Source organism: Pezoporus wallicus, unplaced genomic scaffold (genome assembly GCF_028554395.1).
Source record: "Pezoporus wallicus isolate ANWC-B61680 ecotype Strahan unplaced genomic scaffold, APGP_CSIRO_Pwel_v1 contig_4191, whole genome shotgun sequence".
NCBI classification, from domain to species: domain Eukaryota; kingdom Metazoa; phylum Chordata; class Aves; order Psittaciformes; family Psittacidae; genus Pezoporus; species Pezoporus wallicus.
This window is the reverse complement of record NW_026641383.1, coordinates 6,128,649-6,144,007: the sequence shown is the minus strand read 5'-3', so window position 1 is coordinate 6,144,007 and position 15,359 is coordinate 6,128,649. Positions and strand designations below refer to the sequence as shown.

At 40.6% G+C, this 15,359-nt stretch overlaps 1 protein-coding gene across 4 annotated transcripts in view; it reads left to right on the top strand.

Annotated features, from left to right (window-relative positions):
- Positions 1-15,359, top strand: part of PLCB1 (phospholipase C beta 1) — a 400,307-nt gene that overhangs the window by 353,606 nt on the left and 31,342 nt on the right. The window contains exon 32 of one of the 4 annotated variants that reach the window (XM_057423416.1): positions 9,812-10,466. The exons of the other annotated variants lie outside the window; for them this stretch is intronic. Within the exon in view, the coding sequence (XP_057279399.1) occupies positions 9,812-9,892 (81 nt within the window). The 3' untranslated portion in view covers positions 9,893-10,466. Of the gene's footprint in view, positions 1-9,811; positions 10,467-15,359 lie in introns of those variants that run through there. 4 annotated transcript variants of the gene reach the window in all.

Here is a 15,359-nt window from a genome sequence, read left to right as displayed (position 1 = left end):
TACTCCATTTGTTTATATTGATGATTCTGTGTGTGTTTGTGTAGATCTCATAGTAAATATTGGATTATGTATGCATATGCATGCATGCTCACTGGATAAATTAAGAACATGCATATGCTGTGTTGGTGGAGATTAGTTTGAGATATACATTTTGGATGCATCTGTTAAATCACAGTTATTCACAGCCTTGCAGGGTGTAAAATTCAGTATAATAAAATTCTATTAGTGATTTTAAAGCTGGCATGATCACCTTTCTGTTAATTACAGCCTGATCCAACCCCTGTTGGTTTTTCCTGTCCTGTAAAATCACCTGTTTAATATTCTGGTTCCCTTCTGGAAAGACAGCGAATGAGGAAGGAATTTTCTCTGCCCAGTGGGAGCCTTCCTTGGCAGCAAATGCAGCAAAACAGCATGAGGAGAAGGACCTCGGGCAATGAGTTGATGGGAGTTAAAAGTGTACCACACTGATCTGGCTGAAGCACCCAGGAGAAGGCAACACACAGCATGGAACGTCAGTGCATGCTTTCCACAGCTTAGGCAGCAGCTTGTGCTTGAACACATCCAGGGAAGTAGCTGATTAGGGATTCAGAGGACCCATCTCCTTCCTTTCACTCTGTAGAAAACAGAATACTAACTGCCTAGCTCCAGTTCCCAAGTTAGACAACCTAAATTACCATCATCCCTGCTTATCTCTATAAAACTTCCCTAATGCTCCTGAATTGTATTAGGGATTTGTTAGGTTAAGCACATTTGAGATTATGAGGTGTTTTGATAACAAAGGGCATATAAATGCAAATTAGGGTGTAAATATAGGAGAAAGTCATGAAAAGAGGGTTTCACTGAAAATTAGCTGCTCCATAAATGCTCTTTTCAGCAGTCTCTGTGTGAACTGCGGTGACTTCACTCCAAGGAGAGAGTCTTTGCAGTGCTTAAACAAGTACCCATTTCTGAGTGCTCTCATATGGAAAGAGCTGAAATGTATTTATATCCTCACCCCAAAGATTAACACATTGTCAGTAATGGCAGAATGCAAACTGGAGAGATGGATTGGCAGGGGAGAAGACATCAAAAGCATCAAAATGTCATCATGCATTTATTATGTGCATGACTTCCCAATTAATGCTCAGGCTCTCGCCTCTAATGGAATCTGTACCTCTAGAGCTACATAAACCACACTGCCTGACACAAGCTTCTCACTTGTTTATCTTTCCACTCCTGTTTATTGTGAAGGCCTAGTCTGATGGCTTGAAAACAAGTGTTCTCTTTCTTCCAATGACTTTCCCATTTCTCTAATTGGAAACGGTATTTTCAAGTTTCTTTCATGTTTACTGATCTGGCATTCCTGATTCCTGGGGTTATCTGGATGCCTTGACCTCCCTACCTGCTACATCTGGTGTGGGAGATAGGCAAAGCTCTTTCACGGAGAAGTTCTTGCAACGAAGTTCATGTTACTAACGATAGTTTCATGGTTTGACATTATTATGCTGATAGTTACAGTCCTTAAACATGTTTCAACATTGAGTTTTTCTCTGCTACGTTCTGATAGTCATTGTTTGCTCATGCAGACAAGATATACTGGACTTACTGTGTACCCACATAACTGTGTAAGTACATTTACAGGCTAATTGAGACCCTTCGGTGATTTGAACTCCTGCATGTTGATGTGATTTTTGTCGTTTGCTGAAGGGCTGTGTCAGAACATTTTGATCTTCTTTATACACAAAGTACAAAAGCTTCATGATGATCACCTCGACTGCCAGTGCTGCTGTCGTCAGGGCTCCTCCAGTCAACCACTTCCCAAGCCCATTGCCATCAAATTCATTCGTAAATTGTTGTGTCGTAAGAAATGTTACTTTCTAGCTGGCAGAAATACAGAAAATGGTTGCATTCAGAGCTGATAGCATATTGTGAACAACTTCTCCATCATCTTGTATTGGTTTGTTGAGTTTATTGTCTGCCTCCCCTGCAGTTACTCACTAGGCTGAGGGCACTTACGAATGTCCTTTCTGAGATGACTTCCTGACTGTTTTCCTGGTGCTAAATAGCTTTGCACAGCTTCCACTAAAAGCAATGTTCTCTAGTTAAGTTTTATGATGGCTTTTCAGGTCAAGGCTTCTGTTTCTCCTTCAGATATCTGTGCAGAGTTATTGTCTGAGGCATAAGCCTATGACAACATGCAATATTAATAATATAGTGTGTAAGACTCTTAAGTGTATTATTCATGGTATGTGAATAATAACAACTTGGCCTTCAGTTTTTATATGAAAAGCAGCCTTCAAAGCATTAACTGCTCCCACTTCATCTATTGCCTTACTAGCTTTACATTTCTCTGAGGAAGTATCTTGGTTAGGATCATTTGTACTATGCTGTATTCGGTGCAATATGCTATTATTGTGACATATAAAGCATGAATTACCCTTATTTAATACTCCAGGTTTTCCTCTTATGAGTTTCCTATTAGTAGACGCAGGAGTCCTCAATATTCTTTAGCTGGCCCTCTCAATCCTATTTGCAGTTCTTAATGCTCTTCCTGTTTCAGCCTGTCACTCACACTTGAGCCCTTCATACATAAAACTTAACATAATTTTAGTCAGAGTGAATGTTCGGGCTGCGGTGCTGGATCATTAGTTACTACGAGTGTGGCTCCTGAGACACCAGCTACCAGGGGAGCCTTCCCCCAGCACATTGCTCTTGTCAGGGTCCTCATCACAGCTGGGGAGGAAAGCAAGCAATATCCAGAAGCAGTTCCATCTTCTGTATTACTCATTTCACATAATAGCTTTTAAATACTTGGCAGTTACCATTTTAGTTATGGGTGGGTTAAATATCCAGTTACATACAGGCTCTTGAGGCATTCTTTGTCTCATGAACACGTTAATTTGTAAAGAAAATTTCTCGCCAGTCTTCACTGTTAACCGATTTCTAACCCACCATTTGGTCGTGTCCCCCCTCTTTTTTTTCTCTGCATGTGGTGTTGCACTTCCCTCTTTCTTCAGTGCAGAATTCTTGTGGAAGATACACCAAAATGCTGTCCTTGTCCTCTCTGTGACTCCTTAATCCTTCTGAACTCACTTTCTGTTGGCGGTGGTGGTTTGGGGCTTTGGGTTTTGTTATTGTTATACACCAATAACAAGCCTAGGATTCAATTCCTTGTAAGTGACATTTGGGATTATTTCTATAGAGGTTTGTTCAGTTATGGTATTAATCCATAGAAATGTTGCATGTTAGTATTTGGGATCAATATGGGGCCTGATTAGGAAGTTACCCTTTTGGGGGGACTACCAACTGAATACACTGAACAGAATGTGGTTCCCTTTGTCTTTGTATTACCTGCTCTGTAGACGTTTCTTCCCAGTGCATTTTCCTCAAGAGTTTTCCATCCATGTCTAGCACTCTCTCAGAACATTGAGTTAGGGGCAGCAGACAGTCACAGAGCAGCAGTGAAGCTCGGCCTTGCTCTTTGTATTCCTCAGTCTTGTTCACAGGGCTTGAATCAGCTGGAGCTTTCCCTGGATCTTAGCCCATCAGATGAAGTTTCTCTTCTCCACTGCCAGAAGTCAGGCTTTCCCAGTTTCTACTTTTGACTTGTTCTTCCCCAGTTGCCAAACTCTCTTGGCAACACAAGGTGCAGTTGAATAGTCCTTCTCTGTTGGTGCAGCAGACAGGCCCTATTAAAGGGTTTGCTTTTGCCTCTGTCACAATTTAGCAGCAGCAAAGATTAAATAGTTTTCAGGGTGTTCTTGCCTGTTGCAGATGGTGCTTCTTGCCAACCTGGAGACATTTGTACAGGCAATCCCAGTTTCTCAAATAACAGGGATTTCAGACACACATGAGGTGTCCCCAGGACAAGTATATGAGTATACAAGTATGTGAATAATGAAAAGCTGCTAGAACGAGATGACTTGGATAAGCAGCTCTTAAGAAGCAACATTTTTGCCTGGGTTTTCTATTTTACATAGGATAGTGGATTGTTTTTTACAGTTATTTCTTGGGAGATGGAATCTTTTGTTACTTTACCATAAAAAACTGATTAAGAAAATAACTTTCCAGCTGATATCCTGTCTTTTTAATATTGAACTTTTCTATTTACTGTTTTAAGAGCTACTCTGTTTTAAAAGCATCCAACACATAATGAAGAGTTTGGGTGTTTTACAGTATTTGGGTAGTTGGGCTTATTTAGACTGACGATTTGATTTCTTAACATGATATGCTTAAGAGTATGGCGTACATCTCACCACATAGAGCGTTATATGATTACATGTAGCGCTTCATTTTCCTAATGGGTTGATGATAGCCTACAGACCTTTAGAGTTGCTAAATAGAGGAAGGTAAAATTACACACACAAATGCCATCTCTGAAGTACTTTGGTGAGTTATGCCCTTTTGAAAATGTTACCTGTAATGACATGCAGATGTCTACATGTAGTTATCCCATATATCTTGTCAGATAGTGAAGCATCACCCTTTTCATAGTTTGAGATTCAGCTGGTGCCATAAACAGCAGACAACTATGGGCTGTAATCATTCCATTCTGCATTTCCAAAAGGTTTTATGTAGTGCCTGAAATCACACAGGCTTTGCTCTTTTCTGGGGCATTGGTAGACATCATCAGTGCCTTTGAAGAAAATTAGTATTACTTAGCTTGGTTTTCTGTACCAGAGATTCTTTCAGCATCATTTTTTTAACATAATTGCACTGTTACTTATTATGTTATTAAAAATGGAAATTATGATATTGTTAGATTAAGTTTTGAGTATGAAGGTAATATTTCATCTCCTTAAGGTTTTTGGCATCTCAGTTTCTACTCATAGATGGAAGTGTAGTATGTGCTGCAGATGATAAAGTTTAATGCTGCTGCTAACCAGCAGTACAGAAGAGCACTGTTACTGCTGGGAATATTTCATCCCTTCCTACTTTTCCTTTTTTTTACGGGGATTTGTGCAGATGCCATGACTAACAATTCAAGAACTGACCATGTGGGATGCTCTAATTGCATCTCCTCAGTTTTCAAGACTTTTATCAGTGCACATTCCTGCACTGTTTCAGACTCATAGACTCAACTAGGTTGGAAAAGACCTTTAAGATCATCAATTAATGATGAGTCTTAAAGTTAAAAATATTGATGAATTAAAGGGTCCATGATTAATGTAACTGAAGGATACTTCAAGGGCTATAGGTGCAGAACTTGTAGATATCTAAATTCACCTGAATTTAGATATCTACAAGAAAACTATGTATCTGTGCAAGTCCTCAAGTCCTTTGAGAGAACCAAATGGTGCTAGGAAGCAATTCACCTAACCCATTTTATATGCCTGCTGTACAAGAAGATGAACACAGAACTTGTAGAGGTTCCAGTGGGACCTATGACATATATTTTGATTAAGAATTATATCGAGTGTGTGGATTTTAAATGGTGTCAGCAGAACCAGCTCCAACCTTTCTAATTAAGGGGACAGGCATTACATTGCTTAAGCAAAGGATGAATTGAGATTAACTCCTCTGACAGGTGTGAAACTGCACGTGAAAGCAAATATGGGATGTCCTCAAAATACTGCACCTGCTTTTTGTCTGTTTTAGAACATTTCTTGGGGTTTAGATTATCTGTTAAGGACATTTTGAAATGGTTCTTTACAACAAAAAAGTGAATTATCTTAGCTATTCATTTACCTCTACATGAATTTAGTTAACACTAGATTGCAGTAGTGTCAAACTTCTCCATAGACCCCACTGAAGTCTTGCACAGTGGCCACCTATACTACCCCAGACTGTGAATGAGGCACAACATGTGTCATTTCCATTGTTTCAAAATGGATGGGCAGAGGCAAATGAAACAACAGCATCTCTGCTCAGGCAGCCTGAGGTTCTAATCATATATAAGAAATGAAGGCAGTCAAACATTTAAAAAGATTGATGAGTTCAATTAGAATGCATTCCTTAGCTTCCAGGGAACATGAAACATCAAGAATAGAAGGAAGAAAACAGTAGGAAGTGTATCAGACAATGAGGGTGTGGTATTGTGGAAAGGAATGCTTAGAGATGCAGGAAGATGAAATCTGGGAGGTGTACTTAGCTGCTTTGTTGCCTGGCAATACAAAGAAGTGCCAATATGCTCTGAGGCTTTTAGGCTAATCCAGAGCATCTTAAATTACCCCAAACATACTGGTGCATCTTAAATTCATGGTTAAAGAATATTTAATACCTATATTGCATGCCTTCATACCAGAAGGAATAAGAAGTACCACTGTGTTCGAATTCCTCATTCATATTTATACACAACACAATAACAAAAAACAAGGGAGAATGAGAAAAGTTCAGATGAAATGTTTTACATTTGCAGTTCATTAATTTGGGAATGTTGTTTGGCAAAAGGAAAATTTTAAAAGAGGAATTGAGACCTTAATCATGATCTTCAATTGAAGTCACCCTGCTAAGGACTGGAATTTGGCGTTCCAGTAACCACTCATCACAGAAACTAGAAGTGAATCTTACATTGCACGCCGTCACCTGAAATCAGTTTCTTCTCTAAGACCTACGAAGGGAAGAATTATTCCACTTGCACACAAGGCTCATCGATATATTGATGTGTGTGTGTCCTGACAGACAGCCAGAGGCTTGTGCATTTTGTCTGCTCACATCTGAGTTTTACTGAAAGCCATTTCTGTTGCATACCTTTTGTGTGGAGCAGCCAGGTGTTCTGATCAGTCCAATACCTCCTTACCTTTCAAACATAACTAACATTTTGAATCTAAGAAATTTGAAGAGTGACTGTTTAAGTAAGAAAGAGTAAGTTTTCTTGTCTAGAAGCCATAGAATCATAGAATAGTTAGGGTTGGAAAGGACCTTAAGATCATCTAGTTCCAACCCCCAAACATGTATTTCATCTGTCCTTTTGCTTGTGAGAACAACTTAAAACTAGGCATCCATCCATGTTGTGCTTTCCTGGGTTGCTTTTTAAGGCAGTAAGAATAAAAGTTGAATTCCTGTTGCTCAGTGTCGGCTTAGCCTCCAAAACTGTTTGGAAAAGCTTTTACTGAGAAAACAGAAACTCAGAAATTTCAACTGCCATTGCTACTCATCCATGTAAAATTAGGCAGCATGGCTTTACTGACAGAGCAAAGGGAGAGGCTAGGGTATAGAAGTATAGAATGGAGATTCAGTTTCCAAGCAGAATAGGGCCATGCCTGGGAAAAGCTGCAGAGAGATGCTCATCGAGGAGCCACACAGACTTGACAATACACTGGGTAGTGCTGGGACCCAGAGCAGGGGCCTCTTGTACTCTGCTCACTGGCCATGCAAGGGCACAAGTTAAGGTCATTCTCTTTTGCTTATGAAGACAAATGTTAACTGCTTCCCTGAATAGAGCTTCACAGTTTCACATCACCCCAGATCACAGCTGATGGTAAATGACAAGGTATGAGAGGGGAGGGAAGTGTTTTATTGCTGGGTGATAAAAGTGAAATCTGCCTGGCACTCACTCTTCTAGGGCCACAGGCACAGTGCTTTCAAGTCCCCAGGAACAGCTTCAGAGACAGGGGAGAGACAAAATGAGAAGAACCTGAAAGTAGTGCTTATGACTTAAAAATCTTAGGTGAAAATACATGGTAGACAGACCATGTTTTTAATTCTGAATTCACCCTGTAACCACTTCGGAGAGAGGGAAAACCTGTGCTTTCCAGTCTGTGTGGATCTCTTCCCCCCTTGCCTTCATAGAATCATGGAATGGTTTGGGTCTGAAGGGACCTTAAAGGTCATCTAGTTCCACCCCTCTGCCATGGTCAGGGACTAGGCCTTCATCCTTTACTCTCCTTTAGTTTTTGAAGGGTATTTGTAGGCTCACTGGACTATACTTTTCTGCAAGCACATGCTTCCAGAGTCTGATTTTTACTGTGTTCTTGTTCTACTCTCAGCCATTTCCGAACTGGGAGCTGTTTGAAATTCCTGCTACTTGGCTGTGGGACTTTGGGCACTTTTATTTTCTTTATGGCTTACTCTTCATTATAACCCTAAAAGAGCAATTGAACTTGTGGCCAGGAGTGCAGTTGCGAAAAGAGCTGGCATCACGCTTGACAGCTTTGATGCAGTTGATGCTTTGAGTTAATCACTGGTGAACAGCTCTGCTTAGCTCCAGGACAGTTAACAGTGATGTCATGGAGCACATGGCCAAGCAGAGGTTTTGGATACCATAAATTTTTGTGCTCCTATGACTTAATTTAGACATTCCTTGGAGCACTTTAAAATGAAGAATTCTCTAGTGCACCATTATGGAAACAGTTTCTCTTGGCCTTTGCCCAGTATTAAGTGATCACTTTCAAGACCATCTTCTGTATCTGTTGCCTAGAAAAAGGAGTTTAGCTGTAAGAGATTAGTTGTATACACTGTTAACAAAACTAAATATTTATACTTTCTACTTTATGATGTCTGCTCTGTTCCTTAAATAAAGTGCCATCCTGCTCTCCCCAAAACCCAAACCAGAGCACTAACCCAAACAAACCCATTCAGCTGTATTACTGTTCCTAGTTTACTCCAGTTCCATGCTATTGAAGACATTTCTTCTTTTTGTGATTGCTTAATGACTGTCTCAAACCACAGCTGAGTGCTAAAACTAATGATATTTTCTAACGTGCTCTGCGCCTCTGAGAGTGTGATTAAAGTATAATGTCTAATGCCCATCAAATAACCTCAAGTTAGCATTGCTATCTTTATTCTAAACTCAAACATAGCAGAACATGGCTTAGACAGACCATCAGGTCTCTAACTGTGAATCCTAAATGCAGGTGGGGTTGTAAGAATAAAAGGGTTTGTCCACATCTTGTCTACAGGCAACAGCCTCCCACAGCTGTGTTAAAGATCAGTCAGGTTTTCTGCTTCGGTTTTGCCATTATTTCCTACAGATTGCTGGGACAAAATTGAAACATTTCTTAAAATAACAATTCTGCTCCTGGAATTTCAGTCATTTTGTATTTAACCTCCTTTTTTTGGCTTCTCCATGATCAGAATTTAAATATTCCATAACGACACAACTGGAAAGAACATAAGGTGTGCGTATCTGCTGGGGAAACGTGATAGACAGAGCTATCTTTCTCCTCTGCGTTCTGTCAGCCAAGGCACCACACTGGCAGATGTTTTGTGCACTAGTGATAATTGGAGTGAGGGAAGATAAGAGCTTTACTCATCAGTTCTTCATGTAGGACAGGCTTTCTCTTTCATTGCGTTGGGCACCTGCAACATCTCCCTCCATGCCCTGAGTCACCTCACTGCCACATCTTGTCAACGGGCGGCAGGACCCCTCAAGAGCTGTTCTACTGTCCTTGGTTAGAGAATCACTGCTGTTCCCTGTACATGTGTCAGCATAGCCCATATATAAGCATTAAGCTACACTGGACAAGAATCAGTTGCATGCTACTGTTTGAAGGATCCAAAGAGCAAGCAATTATGATTTGTACTAAATTTATCTATTTTCTTGGAGACAGACTTGCCAAAAGGAACCCTTCAAAGTGTTGTTAACCCAAGCACAACAACTTGGGGTTTCTATGAGAGCTAATTAATTTTAAGTTGAGCCAAAGAGAACAGAAATGAGTCGACTTGACAGCAAAAGCAGGATTAGAGATGTAACTTCTAACGAAGCAGCTCTGTTTACTTTGTTCTCATTTAGGGAGCCTTCCTTCAATTATATTTGGGGTTGTGGCATCTTGCTTTAAAAGACGCAGGCTGTGCCAAGAGCAAACAATTTCCAAGCACAGCGCAGTGTCACAGGCACCTTTGCCTCTTTCCCACAACAGCAAATTAAACAGACACTTTGACCTCTCCACAGACTTTTAAGTCACAAAATAATCAGACCAGCACAGGAGGAGGATGCTCTCTGCTAAGCAGCCCAGGGAGAGACCTGTTTTGATGCGAGGACTGTCAGGGCTAGGATGTGCTTATGTTTCCACTTCACAGCCCTAATGGACACAACACATTGGAAGTTACCCACACTGTATTATCATCTTTGGTGTCCAGCAACTAGAAAAAGCATAACATGTGGCTGTAAGTAGCACTGTGTTGTGTGAAGGTCAGGTCATCTGGTTCTTTGGGCGGATCTGTGACTTGGCAAAGCTGTGGGAGCTTTGCTGTGGGTTGAGGGCAGTATGTAACCTTCCATTTGTAACAGGGTCGCTGGCTAAACCAGGCTTTCTGCTGTGCCTGCAGGGCCTGTAATTGAAGATGTCCTGTGTAAAAGGTTCATGCAGAACAGAAGCTGTGGAATCAGGTCCAGCAGATGGACATCATCCTGACAGGATCTAGATGTGTGCCGTGAGGATCAGCTTTTACCAGAGTCTGAGGCTGATGCACTGCTCAGGACAGAGATACTTGTGGGGTTTATGATAAAGTAATCGTAATCATTATATTATACTTCCCACAAATAATAAGTATTGTTAAACAAGGTATTGTTCTGTGTATAATTAAAGTTCCAGTTTACACATGAAGATTTGGCTTAAAATTCAGGCTTTGGTTTAAAAGGAAGAAGGGATTTCTCTGATTTTTCAGTTTTAAAAGGGCTGCTGGGTAGTTTTTTCCAGAACTATTGTGCTTTCCTCAGTAATTACATAGATGCTAATTTTTTGCCACTTCTTTTGGATTATTTTCTCTCTCAAAACCTACCTTCTTGCAAAGCAGAACTTAAAGACACGACACTTTCCTGGTTAAATCTTTTCTATAAAGCCTAAATGTAGAGAAAACAAACTCATCGATACAAACAATACAATAGATACAAACTCAGGAGCATCTCTTTTTCTTGTTCTGCTTTGTAAACTATTTCTGTTGTCTCTCATCTACAACTGGAATGTCCTTTCTAGGCAGCCTTCAGGTCTTAGAGAAGCAGGGAGCCTCTTGGTAAAAATAACACCACATCTGGCTGTGAAGCAAACACGGGGTGCAAAGCGGGGTCACACTGTTCCTACATGCACCCTCCTTTGATTCTGCTAGTGAGACAACCTTGCAGAGCTGGGGGGAGATGGGAAGAACTTGTGTTTTCAGATAAAATTGAGCTCACAGGACCTGGAAGTTGGAAAGAAACTGGTCAGGGAATGTGGTCCCTTCTGCATTTAGCACACTTCAGCCTGATTTAGCATCTACTTTTAGACAGTATTCACCTGGAGAGCTTGAGAATGCCAAATAATGGGATGATACCTCCTGAGTGTAACTCTTCACATCTTTATTCAATAATAGAATATTTGGTTCAATGATAGAGTTTTATTTTAGTCAATGTACCAACTATTATTTCCATTTACTCTGTTATATATAATCACCTCATTAGCACCGCCTGCATGATGATGATACAACTGCTTCTCCCCACGTTTAGCTTTTCCTTCTCATTTCCCCCGAATAAATAAGATTAATATCTGATGGGATGATTTCCAACTAGCATCTGTCACCTAACACATTAGACTCACTTTTCTGTAGGCTTTTTGGTTTCTGCTTTCCCTTCTCATAGTCTGAAGGATTTGGATTTTAAAAAGCATTCTGTTTTAACTCAGGAGGGTTACTGAGTTCTGTGTGCCTGGCTTCATACACCGCACTAAGCTCTCCTGAGTTCCTGGCCATGAACTTTGACAAGAGGAGCTGCTGAATGCTCGAGACTTTAAACAGTTCAACTTCACTTATAGGTACTAAGCCCTTGAAATTCTTTCAAAGTTCAGTAGATTCCAAATGGGATTGGAAACTGCTTCAGAAATATTTTCAGAGTTGACATTCTTGTTGACCAGTACTTTGAAAGGAACTAAATCTTTACTAAAACTTGAACTCCAAGACTCAGCTCACTCTTTAACTACTAGAGATCAAGACAGGAAAGCTTCCTTGAAGGCTGGAATCATTTTATCCACATCTGTTCTAGAGCTCTTTTACCTTTGTACAGCATCTGGTACTAGCCAAGGGGAGAGGTCAAGTCTTAGCCTTGGGTCTGATTCAGCCTGGCAATTATTATGTTCCCAAAGCCCTGAATGATCTGTGGAATCTGGCCTACAATGACCAAATGTTACTTCTAGTGTTCCTGTATATTTCCATGTTATAGTTAAGGCAGAAATTATGTTGTCCCACTTACCCTGTAAATACATATATGAGAGTCTGAGCACAGACAAAGGGTTTCCCCATGACTTTCCATATATTTGATTAGAAACCCTACATGAATTTTGTGTGTATCATGTCTTCATTCTTCTCTAGAGCTGACACATTACTGTCGTCATTCCTTGTTTATGTGGCGCCAGCATGAGAGTGTTTGGCTCTTCATTAGTTGTCCATATGTAAACCAGTAACTTGTAATTACTTCTGAGAGTGCCTTTAGGAAAGAAGGAAATGACACTTACGTATTCATATGCCCTGTTTGAAAAAGGAGTCGGAGGCATCGTGCTAGTGCCCTGTTGGAACAGATGTATCTGGTATGCAGAACGTACATGCCACATGTGGGCTAGCTATGAAACAAAATTAAACTTGTATCCAAAGTCTCCCTGCATTTCCAAAGTCCTAAACAGCAGATTGTTAGGCGGGGAAGTAGGTTGCACGTTGTGTTGAGCGACTGGGCTTTGTCCTTAGCCCATCTGGCAACATGAATCAACGTCAGCTGGATGCAAATAGAACTGTGCAAAGGTGACCTTGGTAACAGGATTGGTCCACTGAGCAGAGACTACAGGAGGGTTACCTGCAATCACAGGATTATTAAAGGAAAAATCCCAAAGTAAGGCTTCCTGAGTCTAGGAAGTGTTACCAGTTTGCAGGCTGTTGTCTGTCAGTGGTAGCTACATTTCATTTCAAATCAGGGGGTAATTTAATCAGTACATGTAAACTTGCATTTCGGTGAATGAGAAGTCACTGAAATTCACAGTAGGTATAAACGAGGCAGAAACCCCCAAATAAAGCAAAAATAGTTCATTATGGTGTATTGTTGCTAAAAAGAGATTCCAGATATTATTCAAGGATGTGTTTTTGAGGAAACTTAGCTTTTGAAGAACCTGGTTTTTAGAGGTCTGGAGCTTGACCCAGCAAATAGAAAATACTTGTAGCTCAGTTGAAGTGACACTGTCAAGACAGATTTGGACGAGTGTTTTAAATCTGTGAGCCTGAAATGAGTAGAAGATTCCAAAAGGGAAAGAGAGCGTAATAAAATGTCCCTGTGTTGTTTCCAACTCGAAACACAACATTTTTCATGTGTTAAAGGCTTTGCTGGACCACATAGTTAACTTTGCATTCTGCTGCCTTACTTTAGGTGTCAATGTTTGAAATCTTTGGCTTAAGCATCTCTCAGAGAGACAAGTCTGCATGACAGAATTAGAATCCAGTTCTGATGGTTCCCAGTTCTGCTTTGAAACCACTAATCCCACAAAGGAGTTTTGTGGTCTACTCAAGATTTCCTGGTTGACTGTATTCACAATGAAGTCAGAGTTTCCCTTGTATGAAAAACAAAAAAGGAGGAAAGGCAGATTTATGGATTTCCAGGTTCTGTGCTATCTACAGAATGGATTTAACATATGCCAAACCTTCAGCAGAGAAGTTTACTCTTACATTGTCCTGAACAGAAGCAGCATTTTTCTTCTTAAACAAAGGGAACACTGTGAAGTGTGGAAACCCTCAGGTTTCCTCAGCCTGCCTTCCCCACATTATGACTCATGGGCTTAAAATCACCACCACAAAATGAGAATACAATGCTGTTGTCTGCACACAAACACGCTAATTTAAAGTGTGTGTTCACAGACTGTGAGCTAATGGTCCTCAAACTTTGGAGCTATTTGATTTCTCCAGTTATGGCTAGGCTCTCTTGGAGTTTCCAGATGCTAATAAATACTATAATAATGATTATAATAATGCAAATAGTAATTTATTATTATTATTTCTGCAAGTGTTTTATGGAAACACAGGAACTGTTCTTGCACAGTCCATGTATCAAACCACACTTTTTTCTGTTTCTCTAGTACTAAAGCAAGGAAACTGCTGCTTAAAAGCTGGGTGAAGCTTTTGGAGGATAGTCAGGCTGTGAGCAGGACTTACCCCTGTGTTTATATCTGCCCACAATAAAGAGTGTCTCAGGCCAACATCAGAAGAGGGTGTAAGAAGCTGTTACTTTCAGTTGGCACACCTGCTTGCGCTGGAGGATGAGAATTTGTCTCGCTGAAAGTCAACTGGCATTACAATACATGTTCTCAGTATCTAAAGTTATTATCTCAGTATCTAGGTTTATTACTATTATTGTTCATTGAAGATCACTTTTTCAGTATAAGGGAAAAGTCTGGTTTAGTGCTGAAACTGTTTAGCAACGTACTCATCAAATTACAGTGGCTCAGAGAAAGTGTCCACAATGGATATGTGAAAAGTAAAACATCTAATTCTGCTTTAAGCTGATTTTCTTTTTTATTTTCATAAGTATTATAAATTGACCTACAAGTTCAGGCTGCCTTGGGTATATCCAGCTTTGTGATCAGTGTACAGCAGCAGTTATTTTTAGATGTGGAATATCCCTGCATCCACAAAGAGTGTGGTTTTTCACTTGGTACAAATGCGCTAGGGAAAGAAGTCATTTTAGTGCTTTTCAGTGGTTCACAATCATCTTTTTTTAATTTATTGGACTTAAAACTTTTTCCAGTTCTTGAGAACTATGCAGTTGAATGAGTCTGTTTCTAATCGATCACCAAGTCAGACACAGCAACGCAACCTCCAGATTCCTAGTCGTGAGTCTGGTTTCATTTCAAAGATGTAATTTGAAAGACTTACACTAACTTCATTCAGGATTTCACTGGACCCACTGTCCTGGGTTCAGCAGTAGCAGTCATTTTTCTCTTTCTTAGTACCTGGTGCAGTGCTGTGTTTTTGACTCTCAGCCTGAGAACAACGCTGATAACACCGATGTTTTTATTTGGTGCTCAGTAATGTTTAGTCTGACCAGGGACTTTCTGAATCTCATGCTCTGCCAGGGAGGAGGGGAATCTGGTAGAGAGCAGAGACAGGACACCTGACCCAAACTAGCCAAGGAGGTATTCCATACCACAGCACGTCATGCCCAGGATGTAAAACTCGGGGCAGTTACCTGAAGGGCGAGATCACTGCTTGGTCGGGCTGGGTATCGGTCGGCGGTTGTATTCTCTTCCCTTGTGATTTCCCTTATCATTATTATTATTGGTGGCAGCAGTAGTGATTTGTGTTATACCTTAGTTACTGGACTCTTCTTATCTCAGCCCAGGGAGTTACATTCTTTTGATTCTCCTCCCCATCCCTCTGGGAGTGAGGGGAGAAAGGGGGGTGGGAGTGAGCGAGCGTGGTTCTGAGTTACCAGCTGGGCTTAAACCACAACACCCATGATGAAAGCATGGTCCCTCCTGAAGCTATGAAGTCCTGCT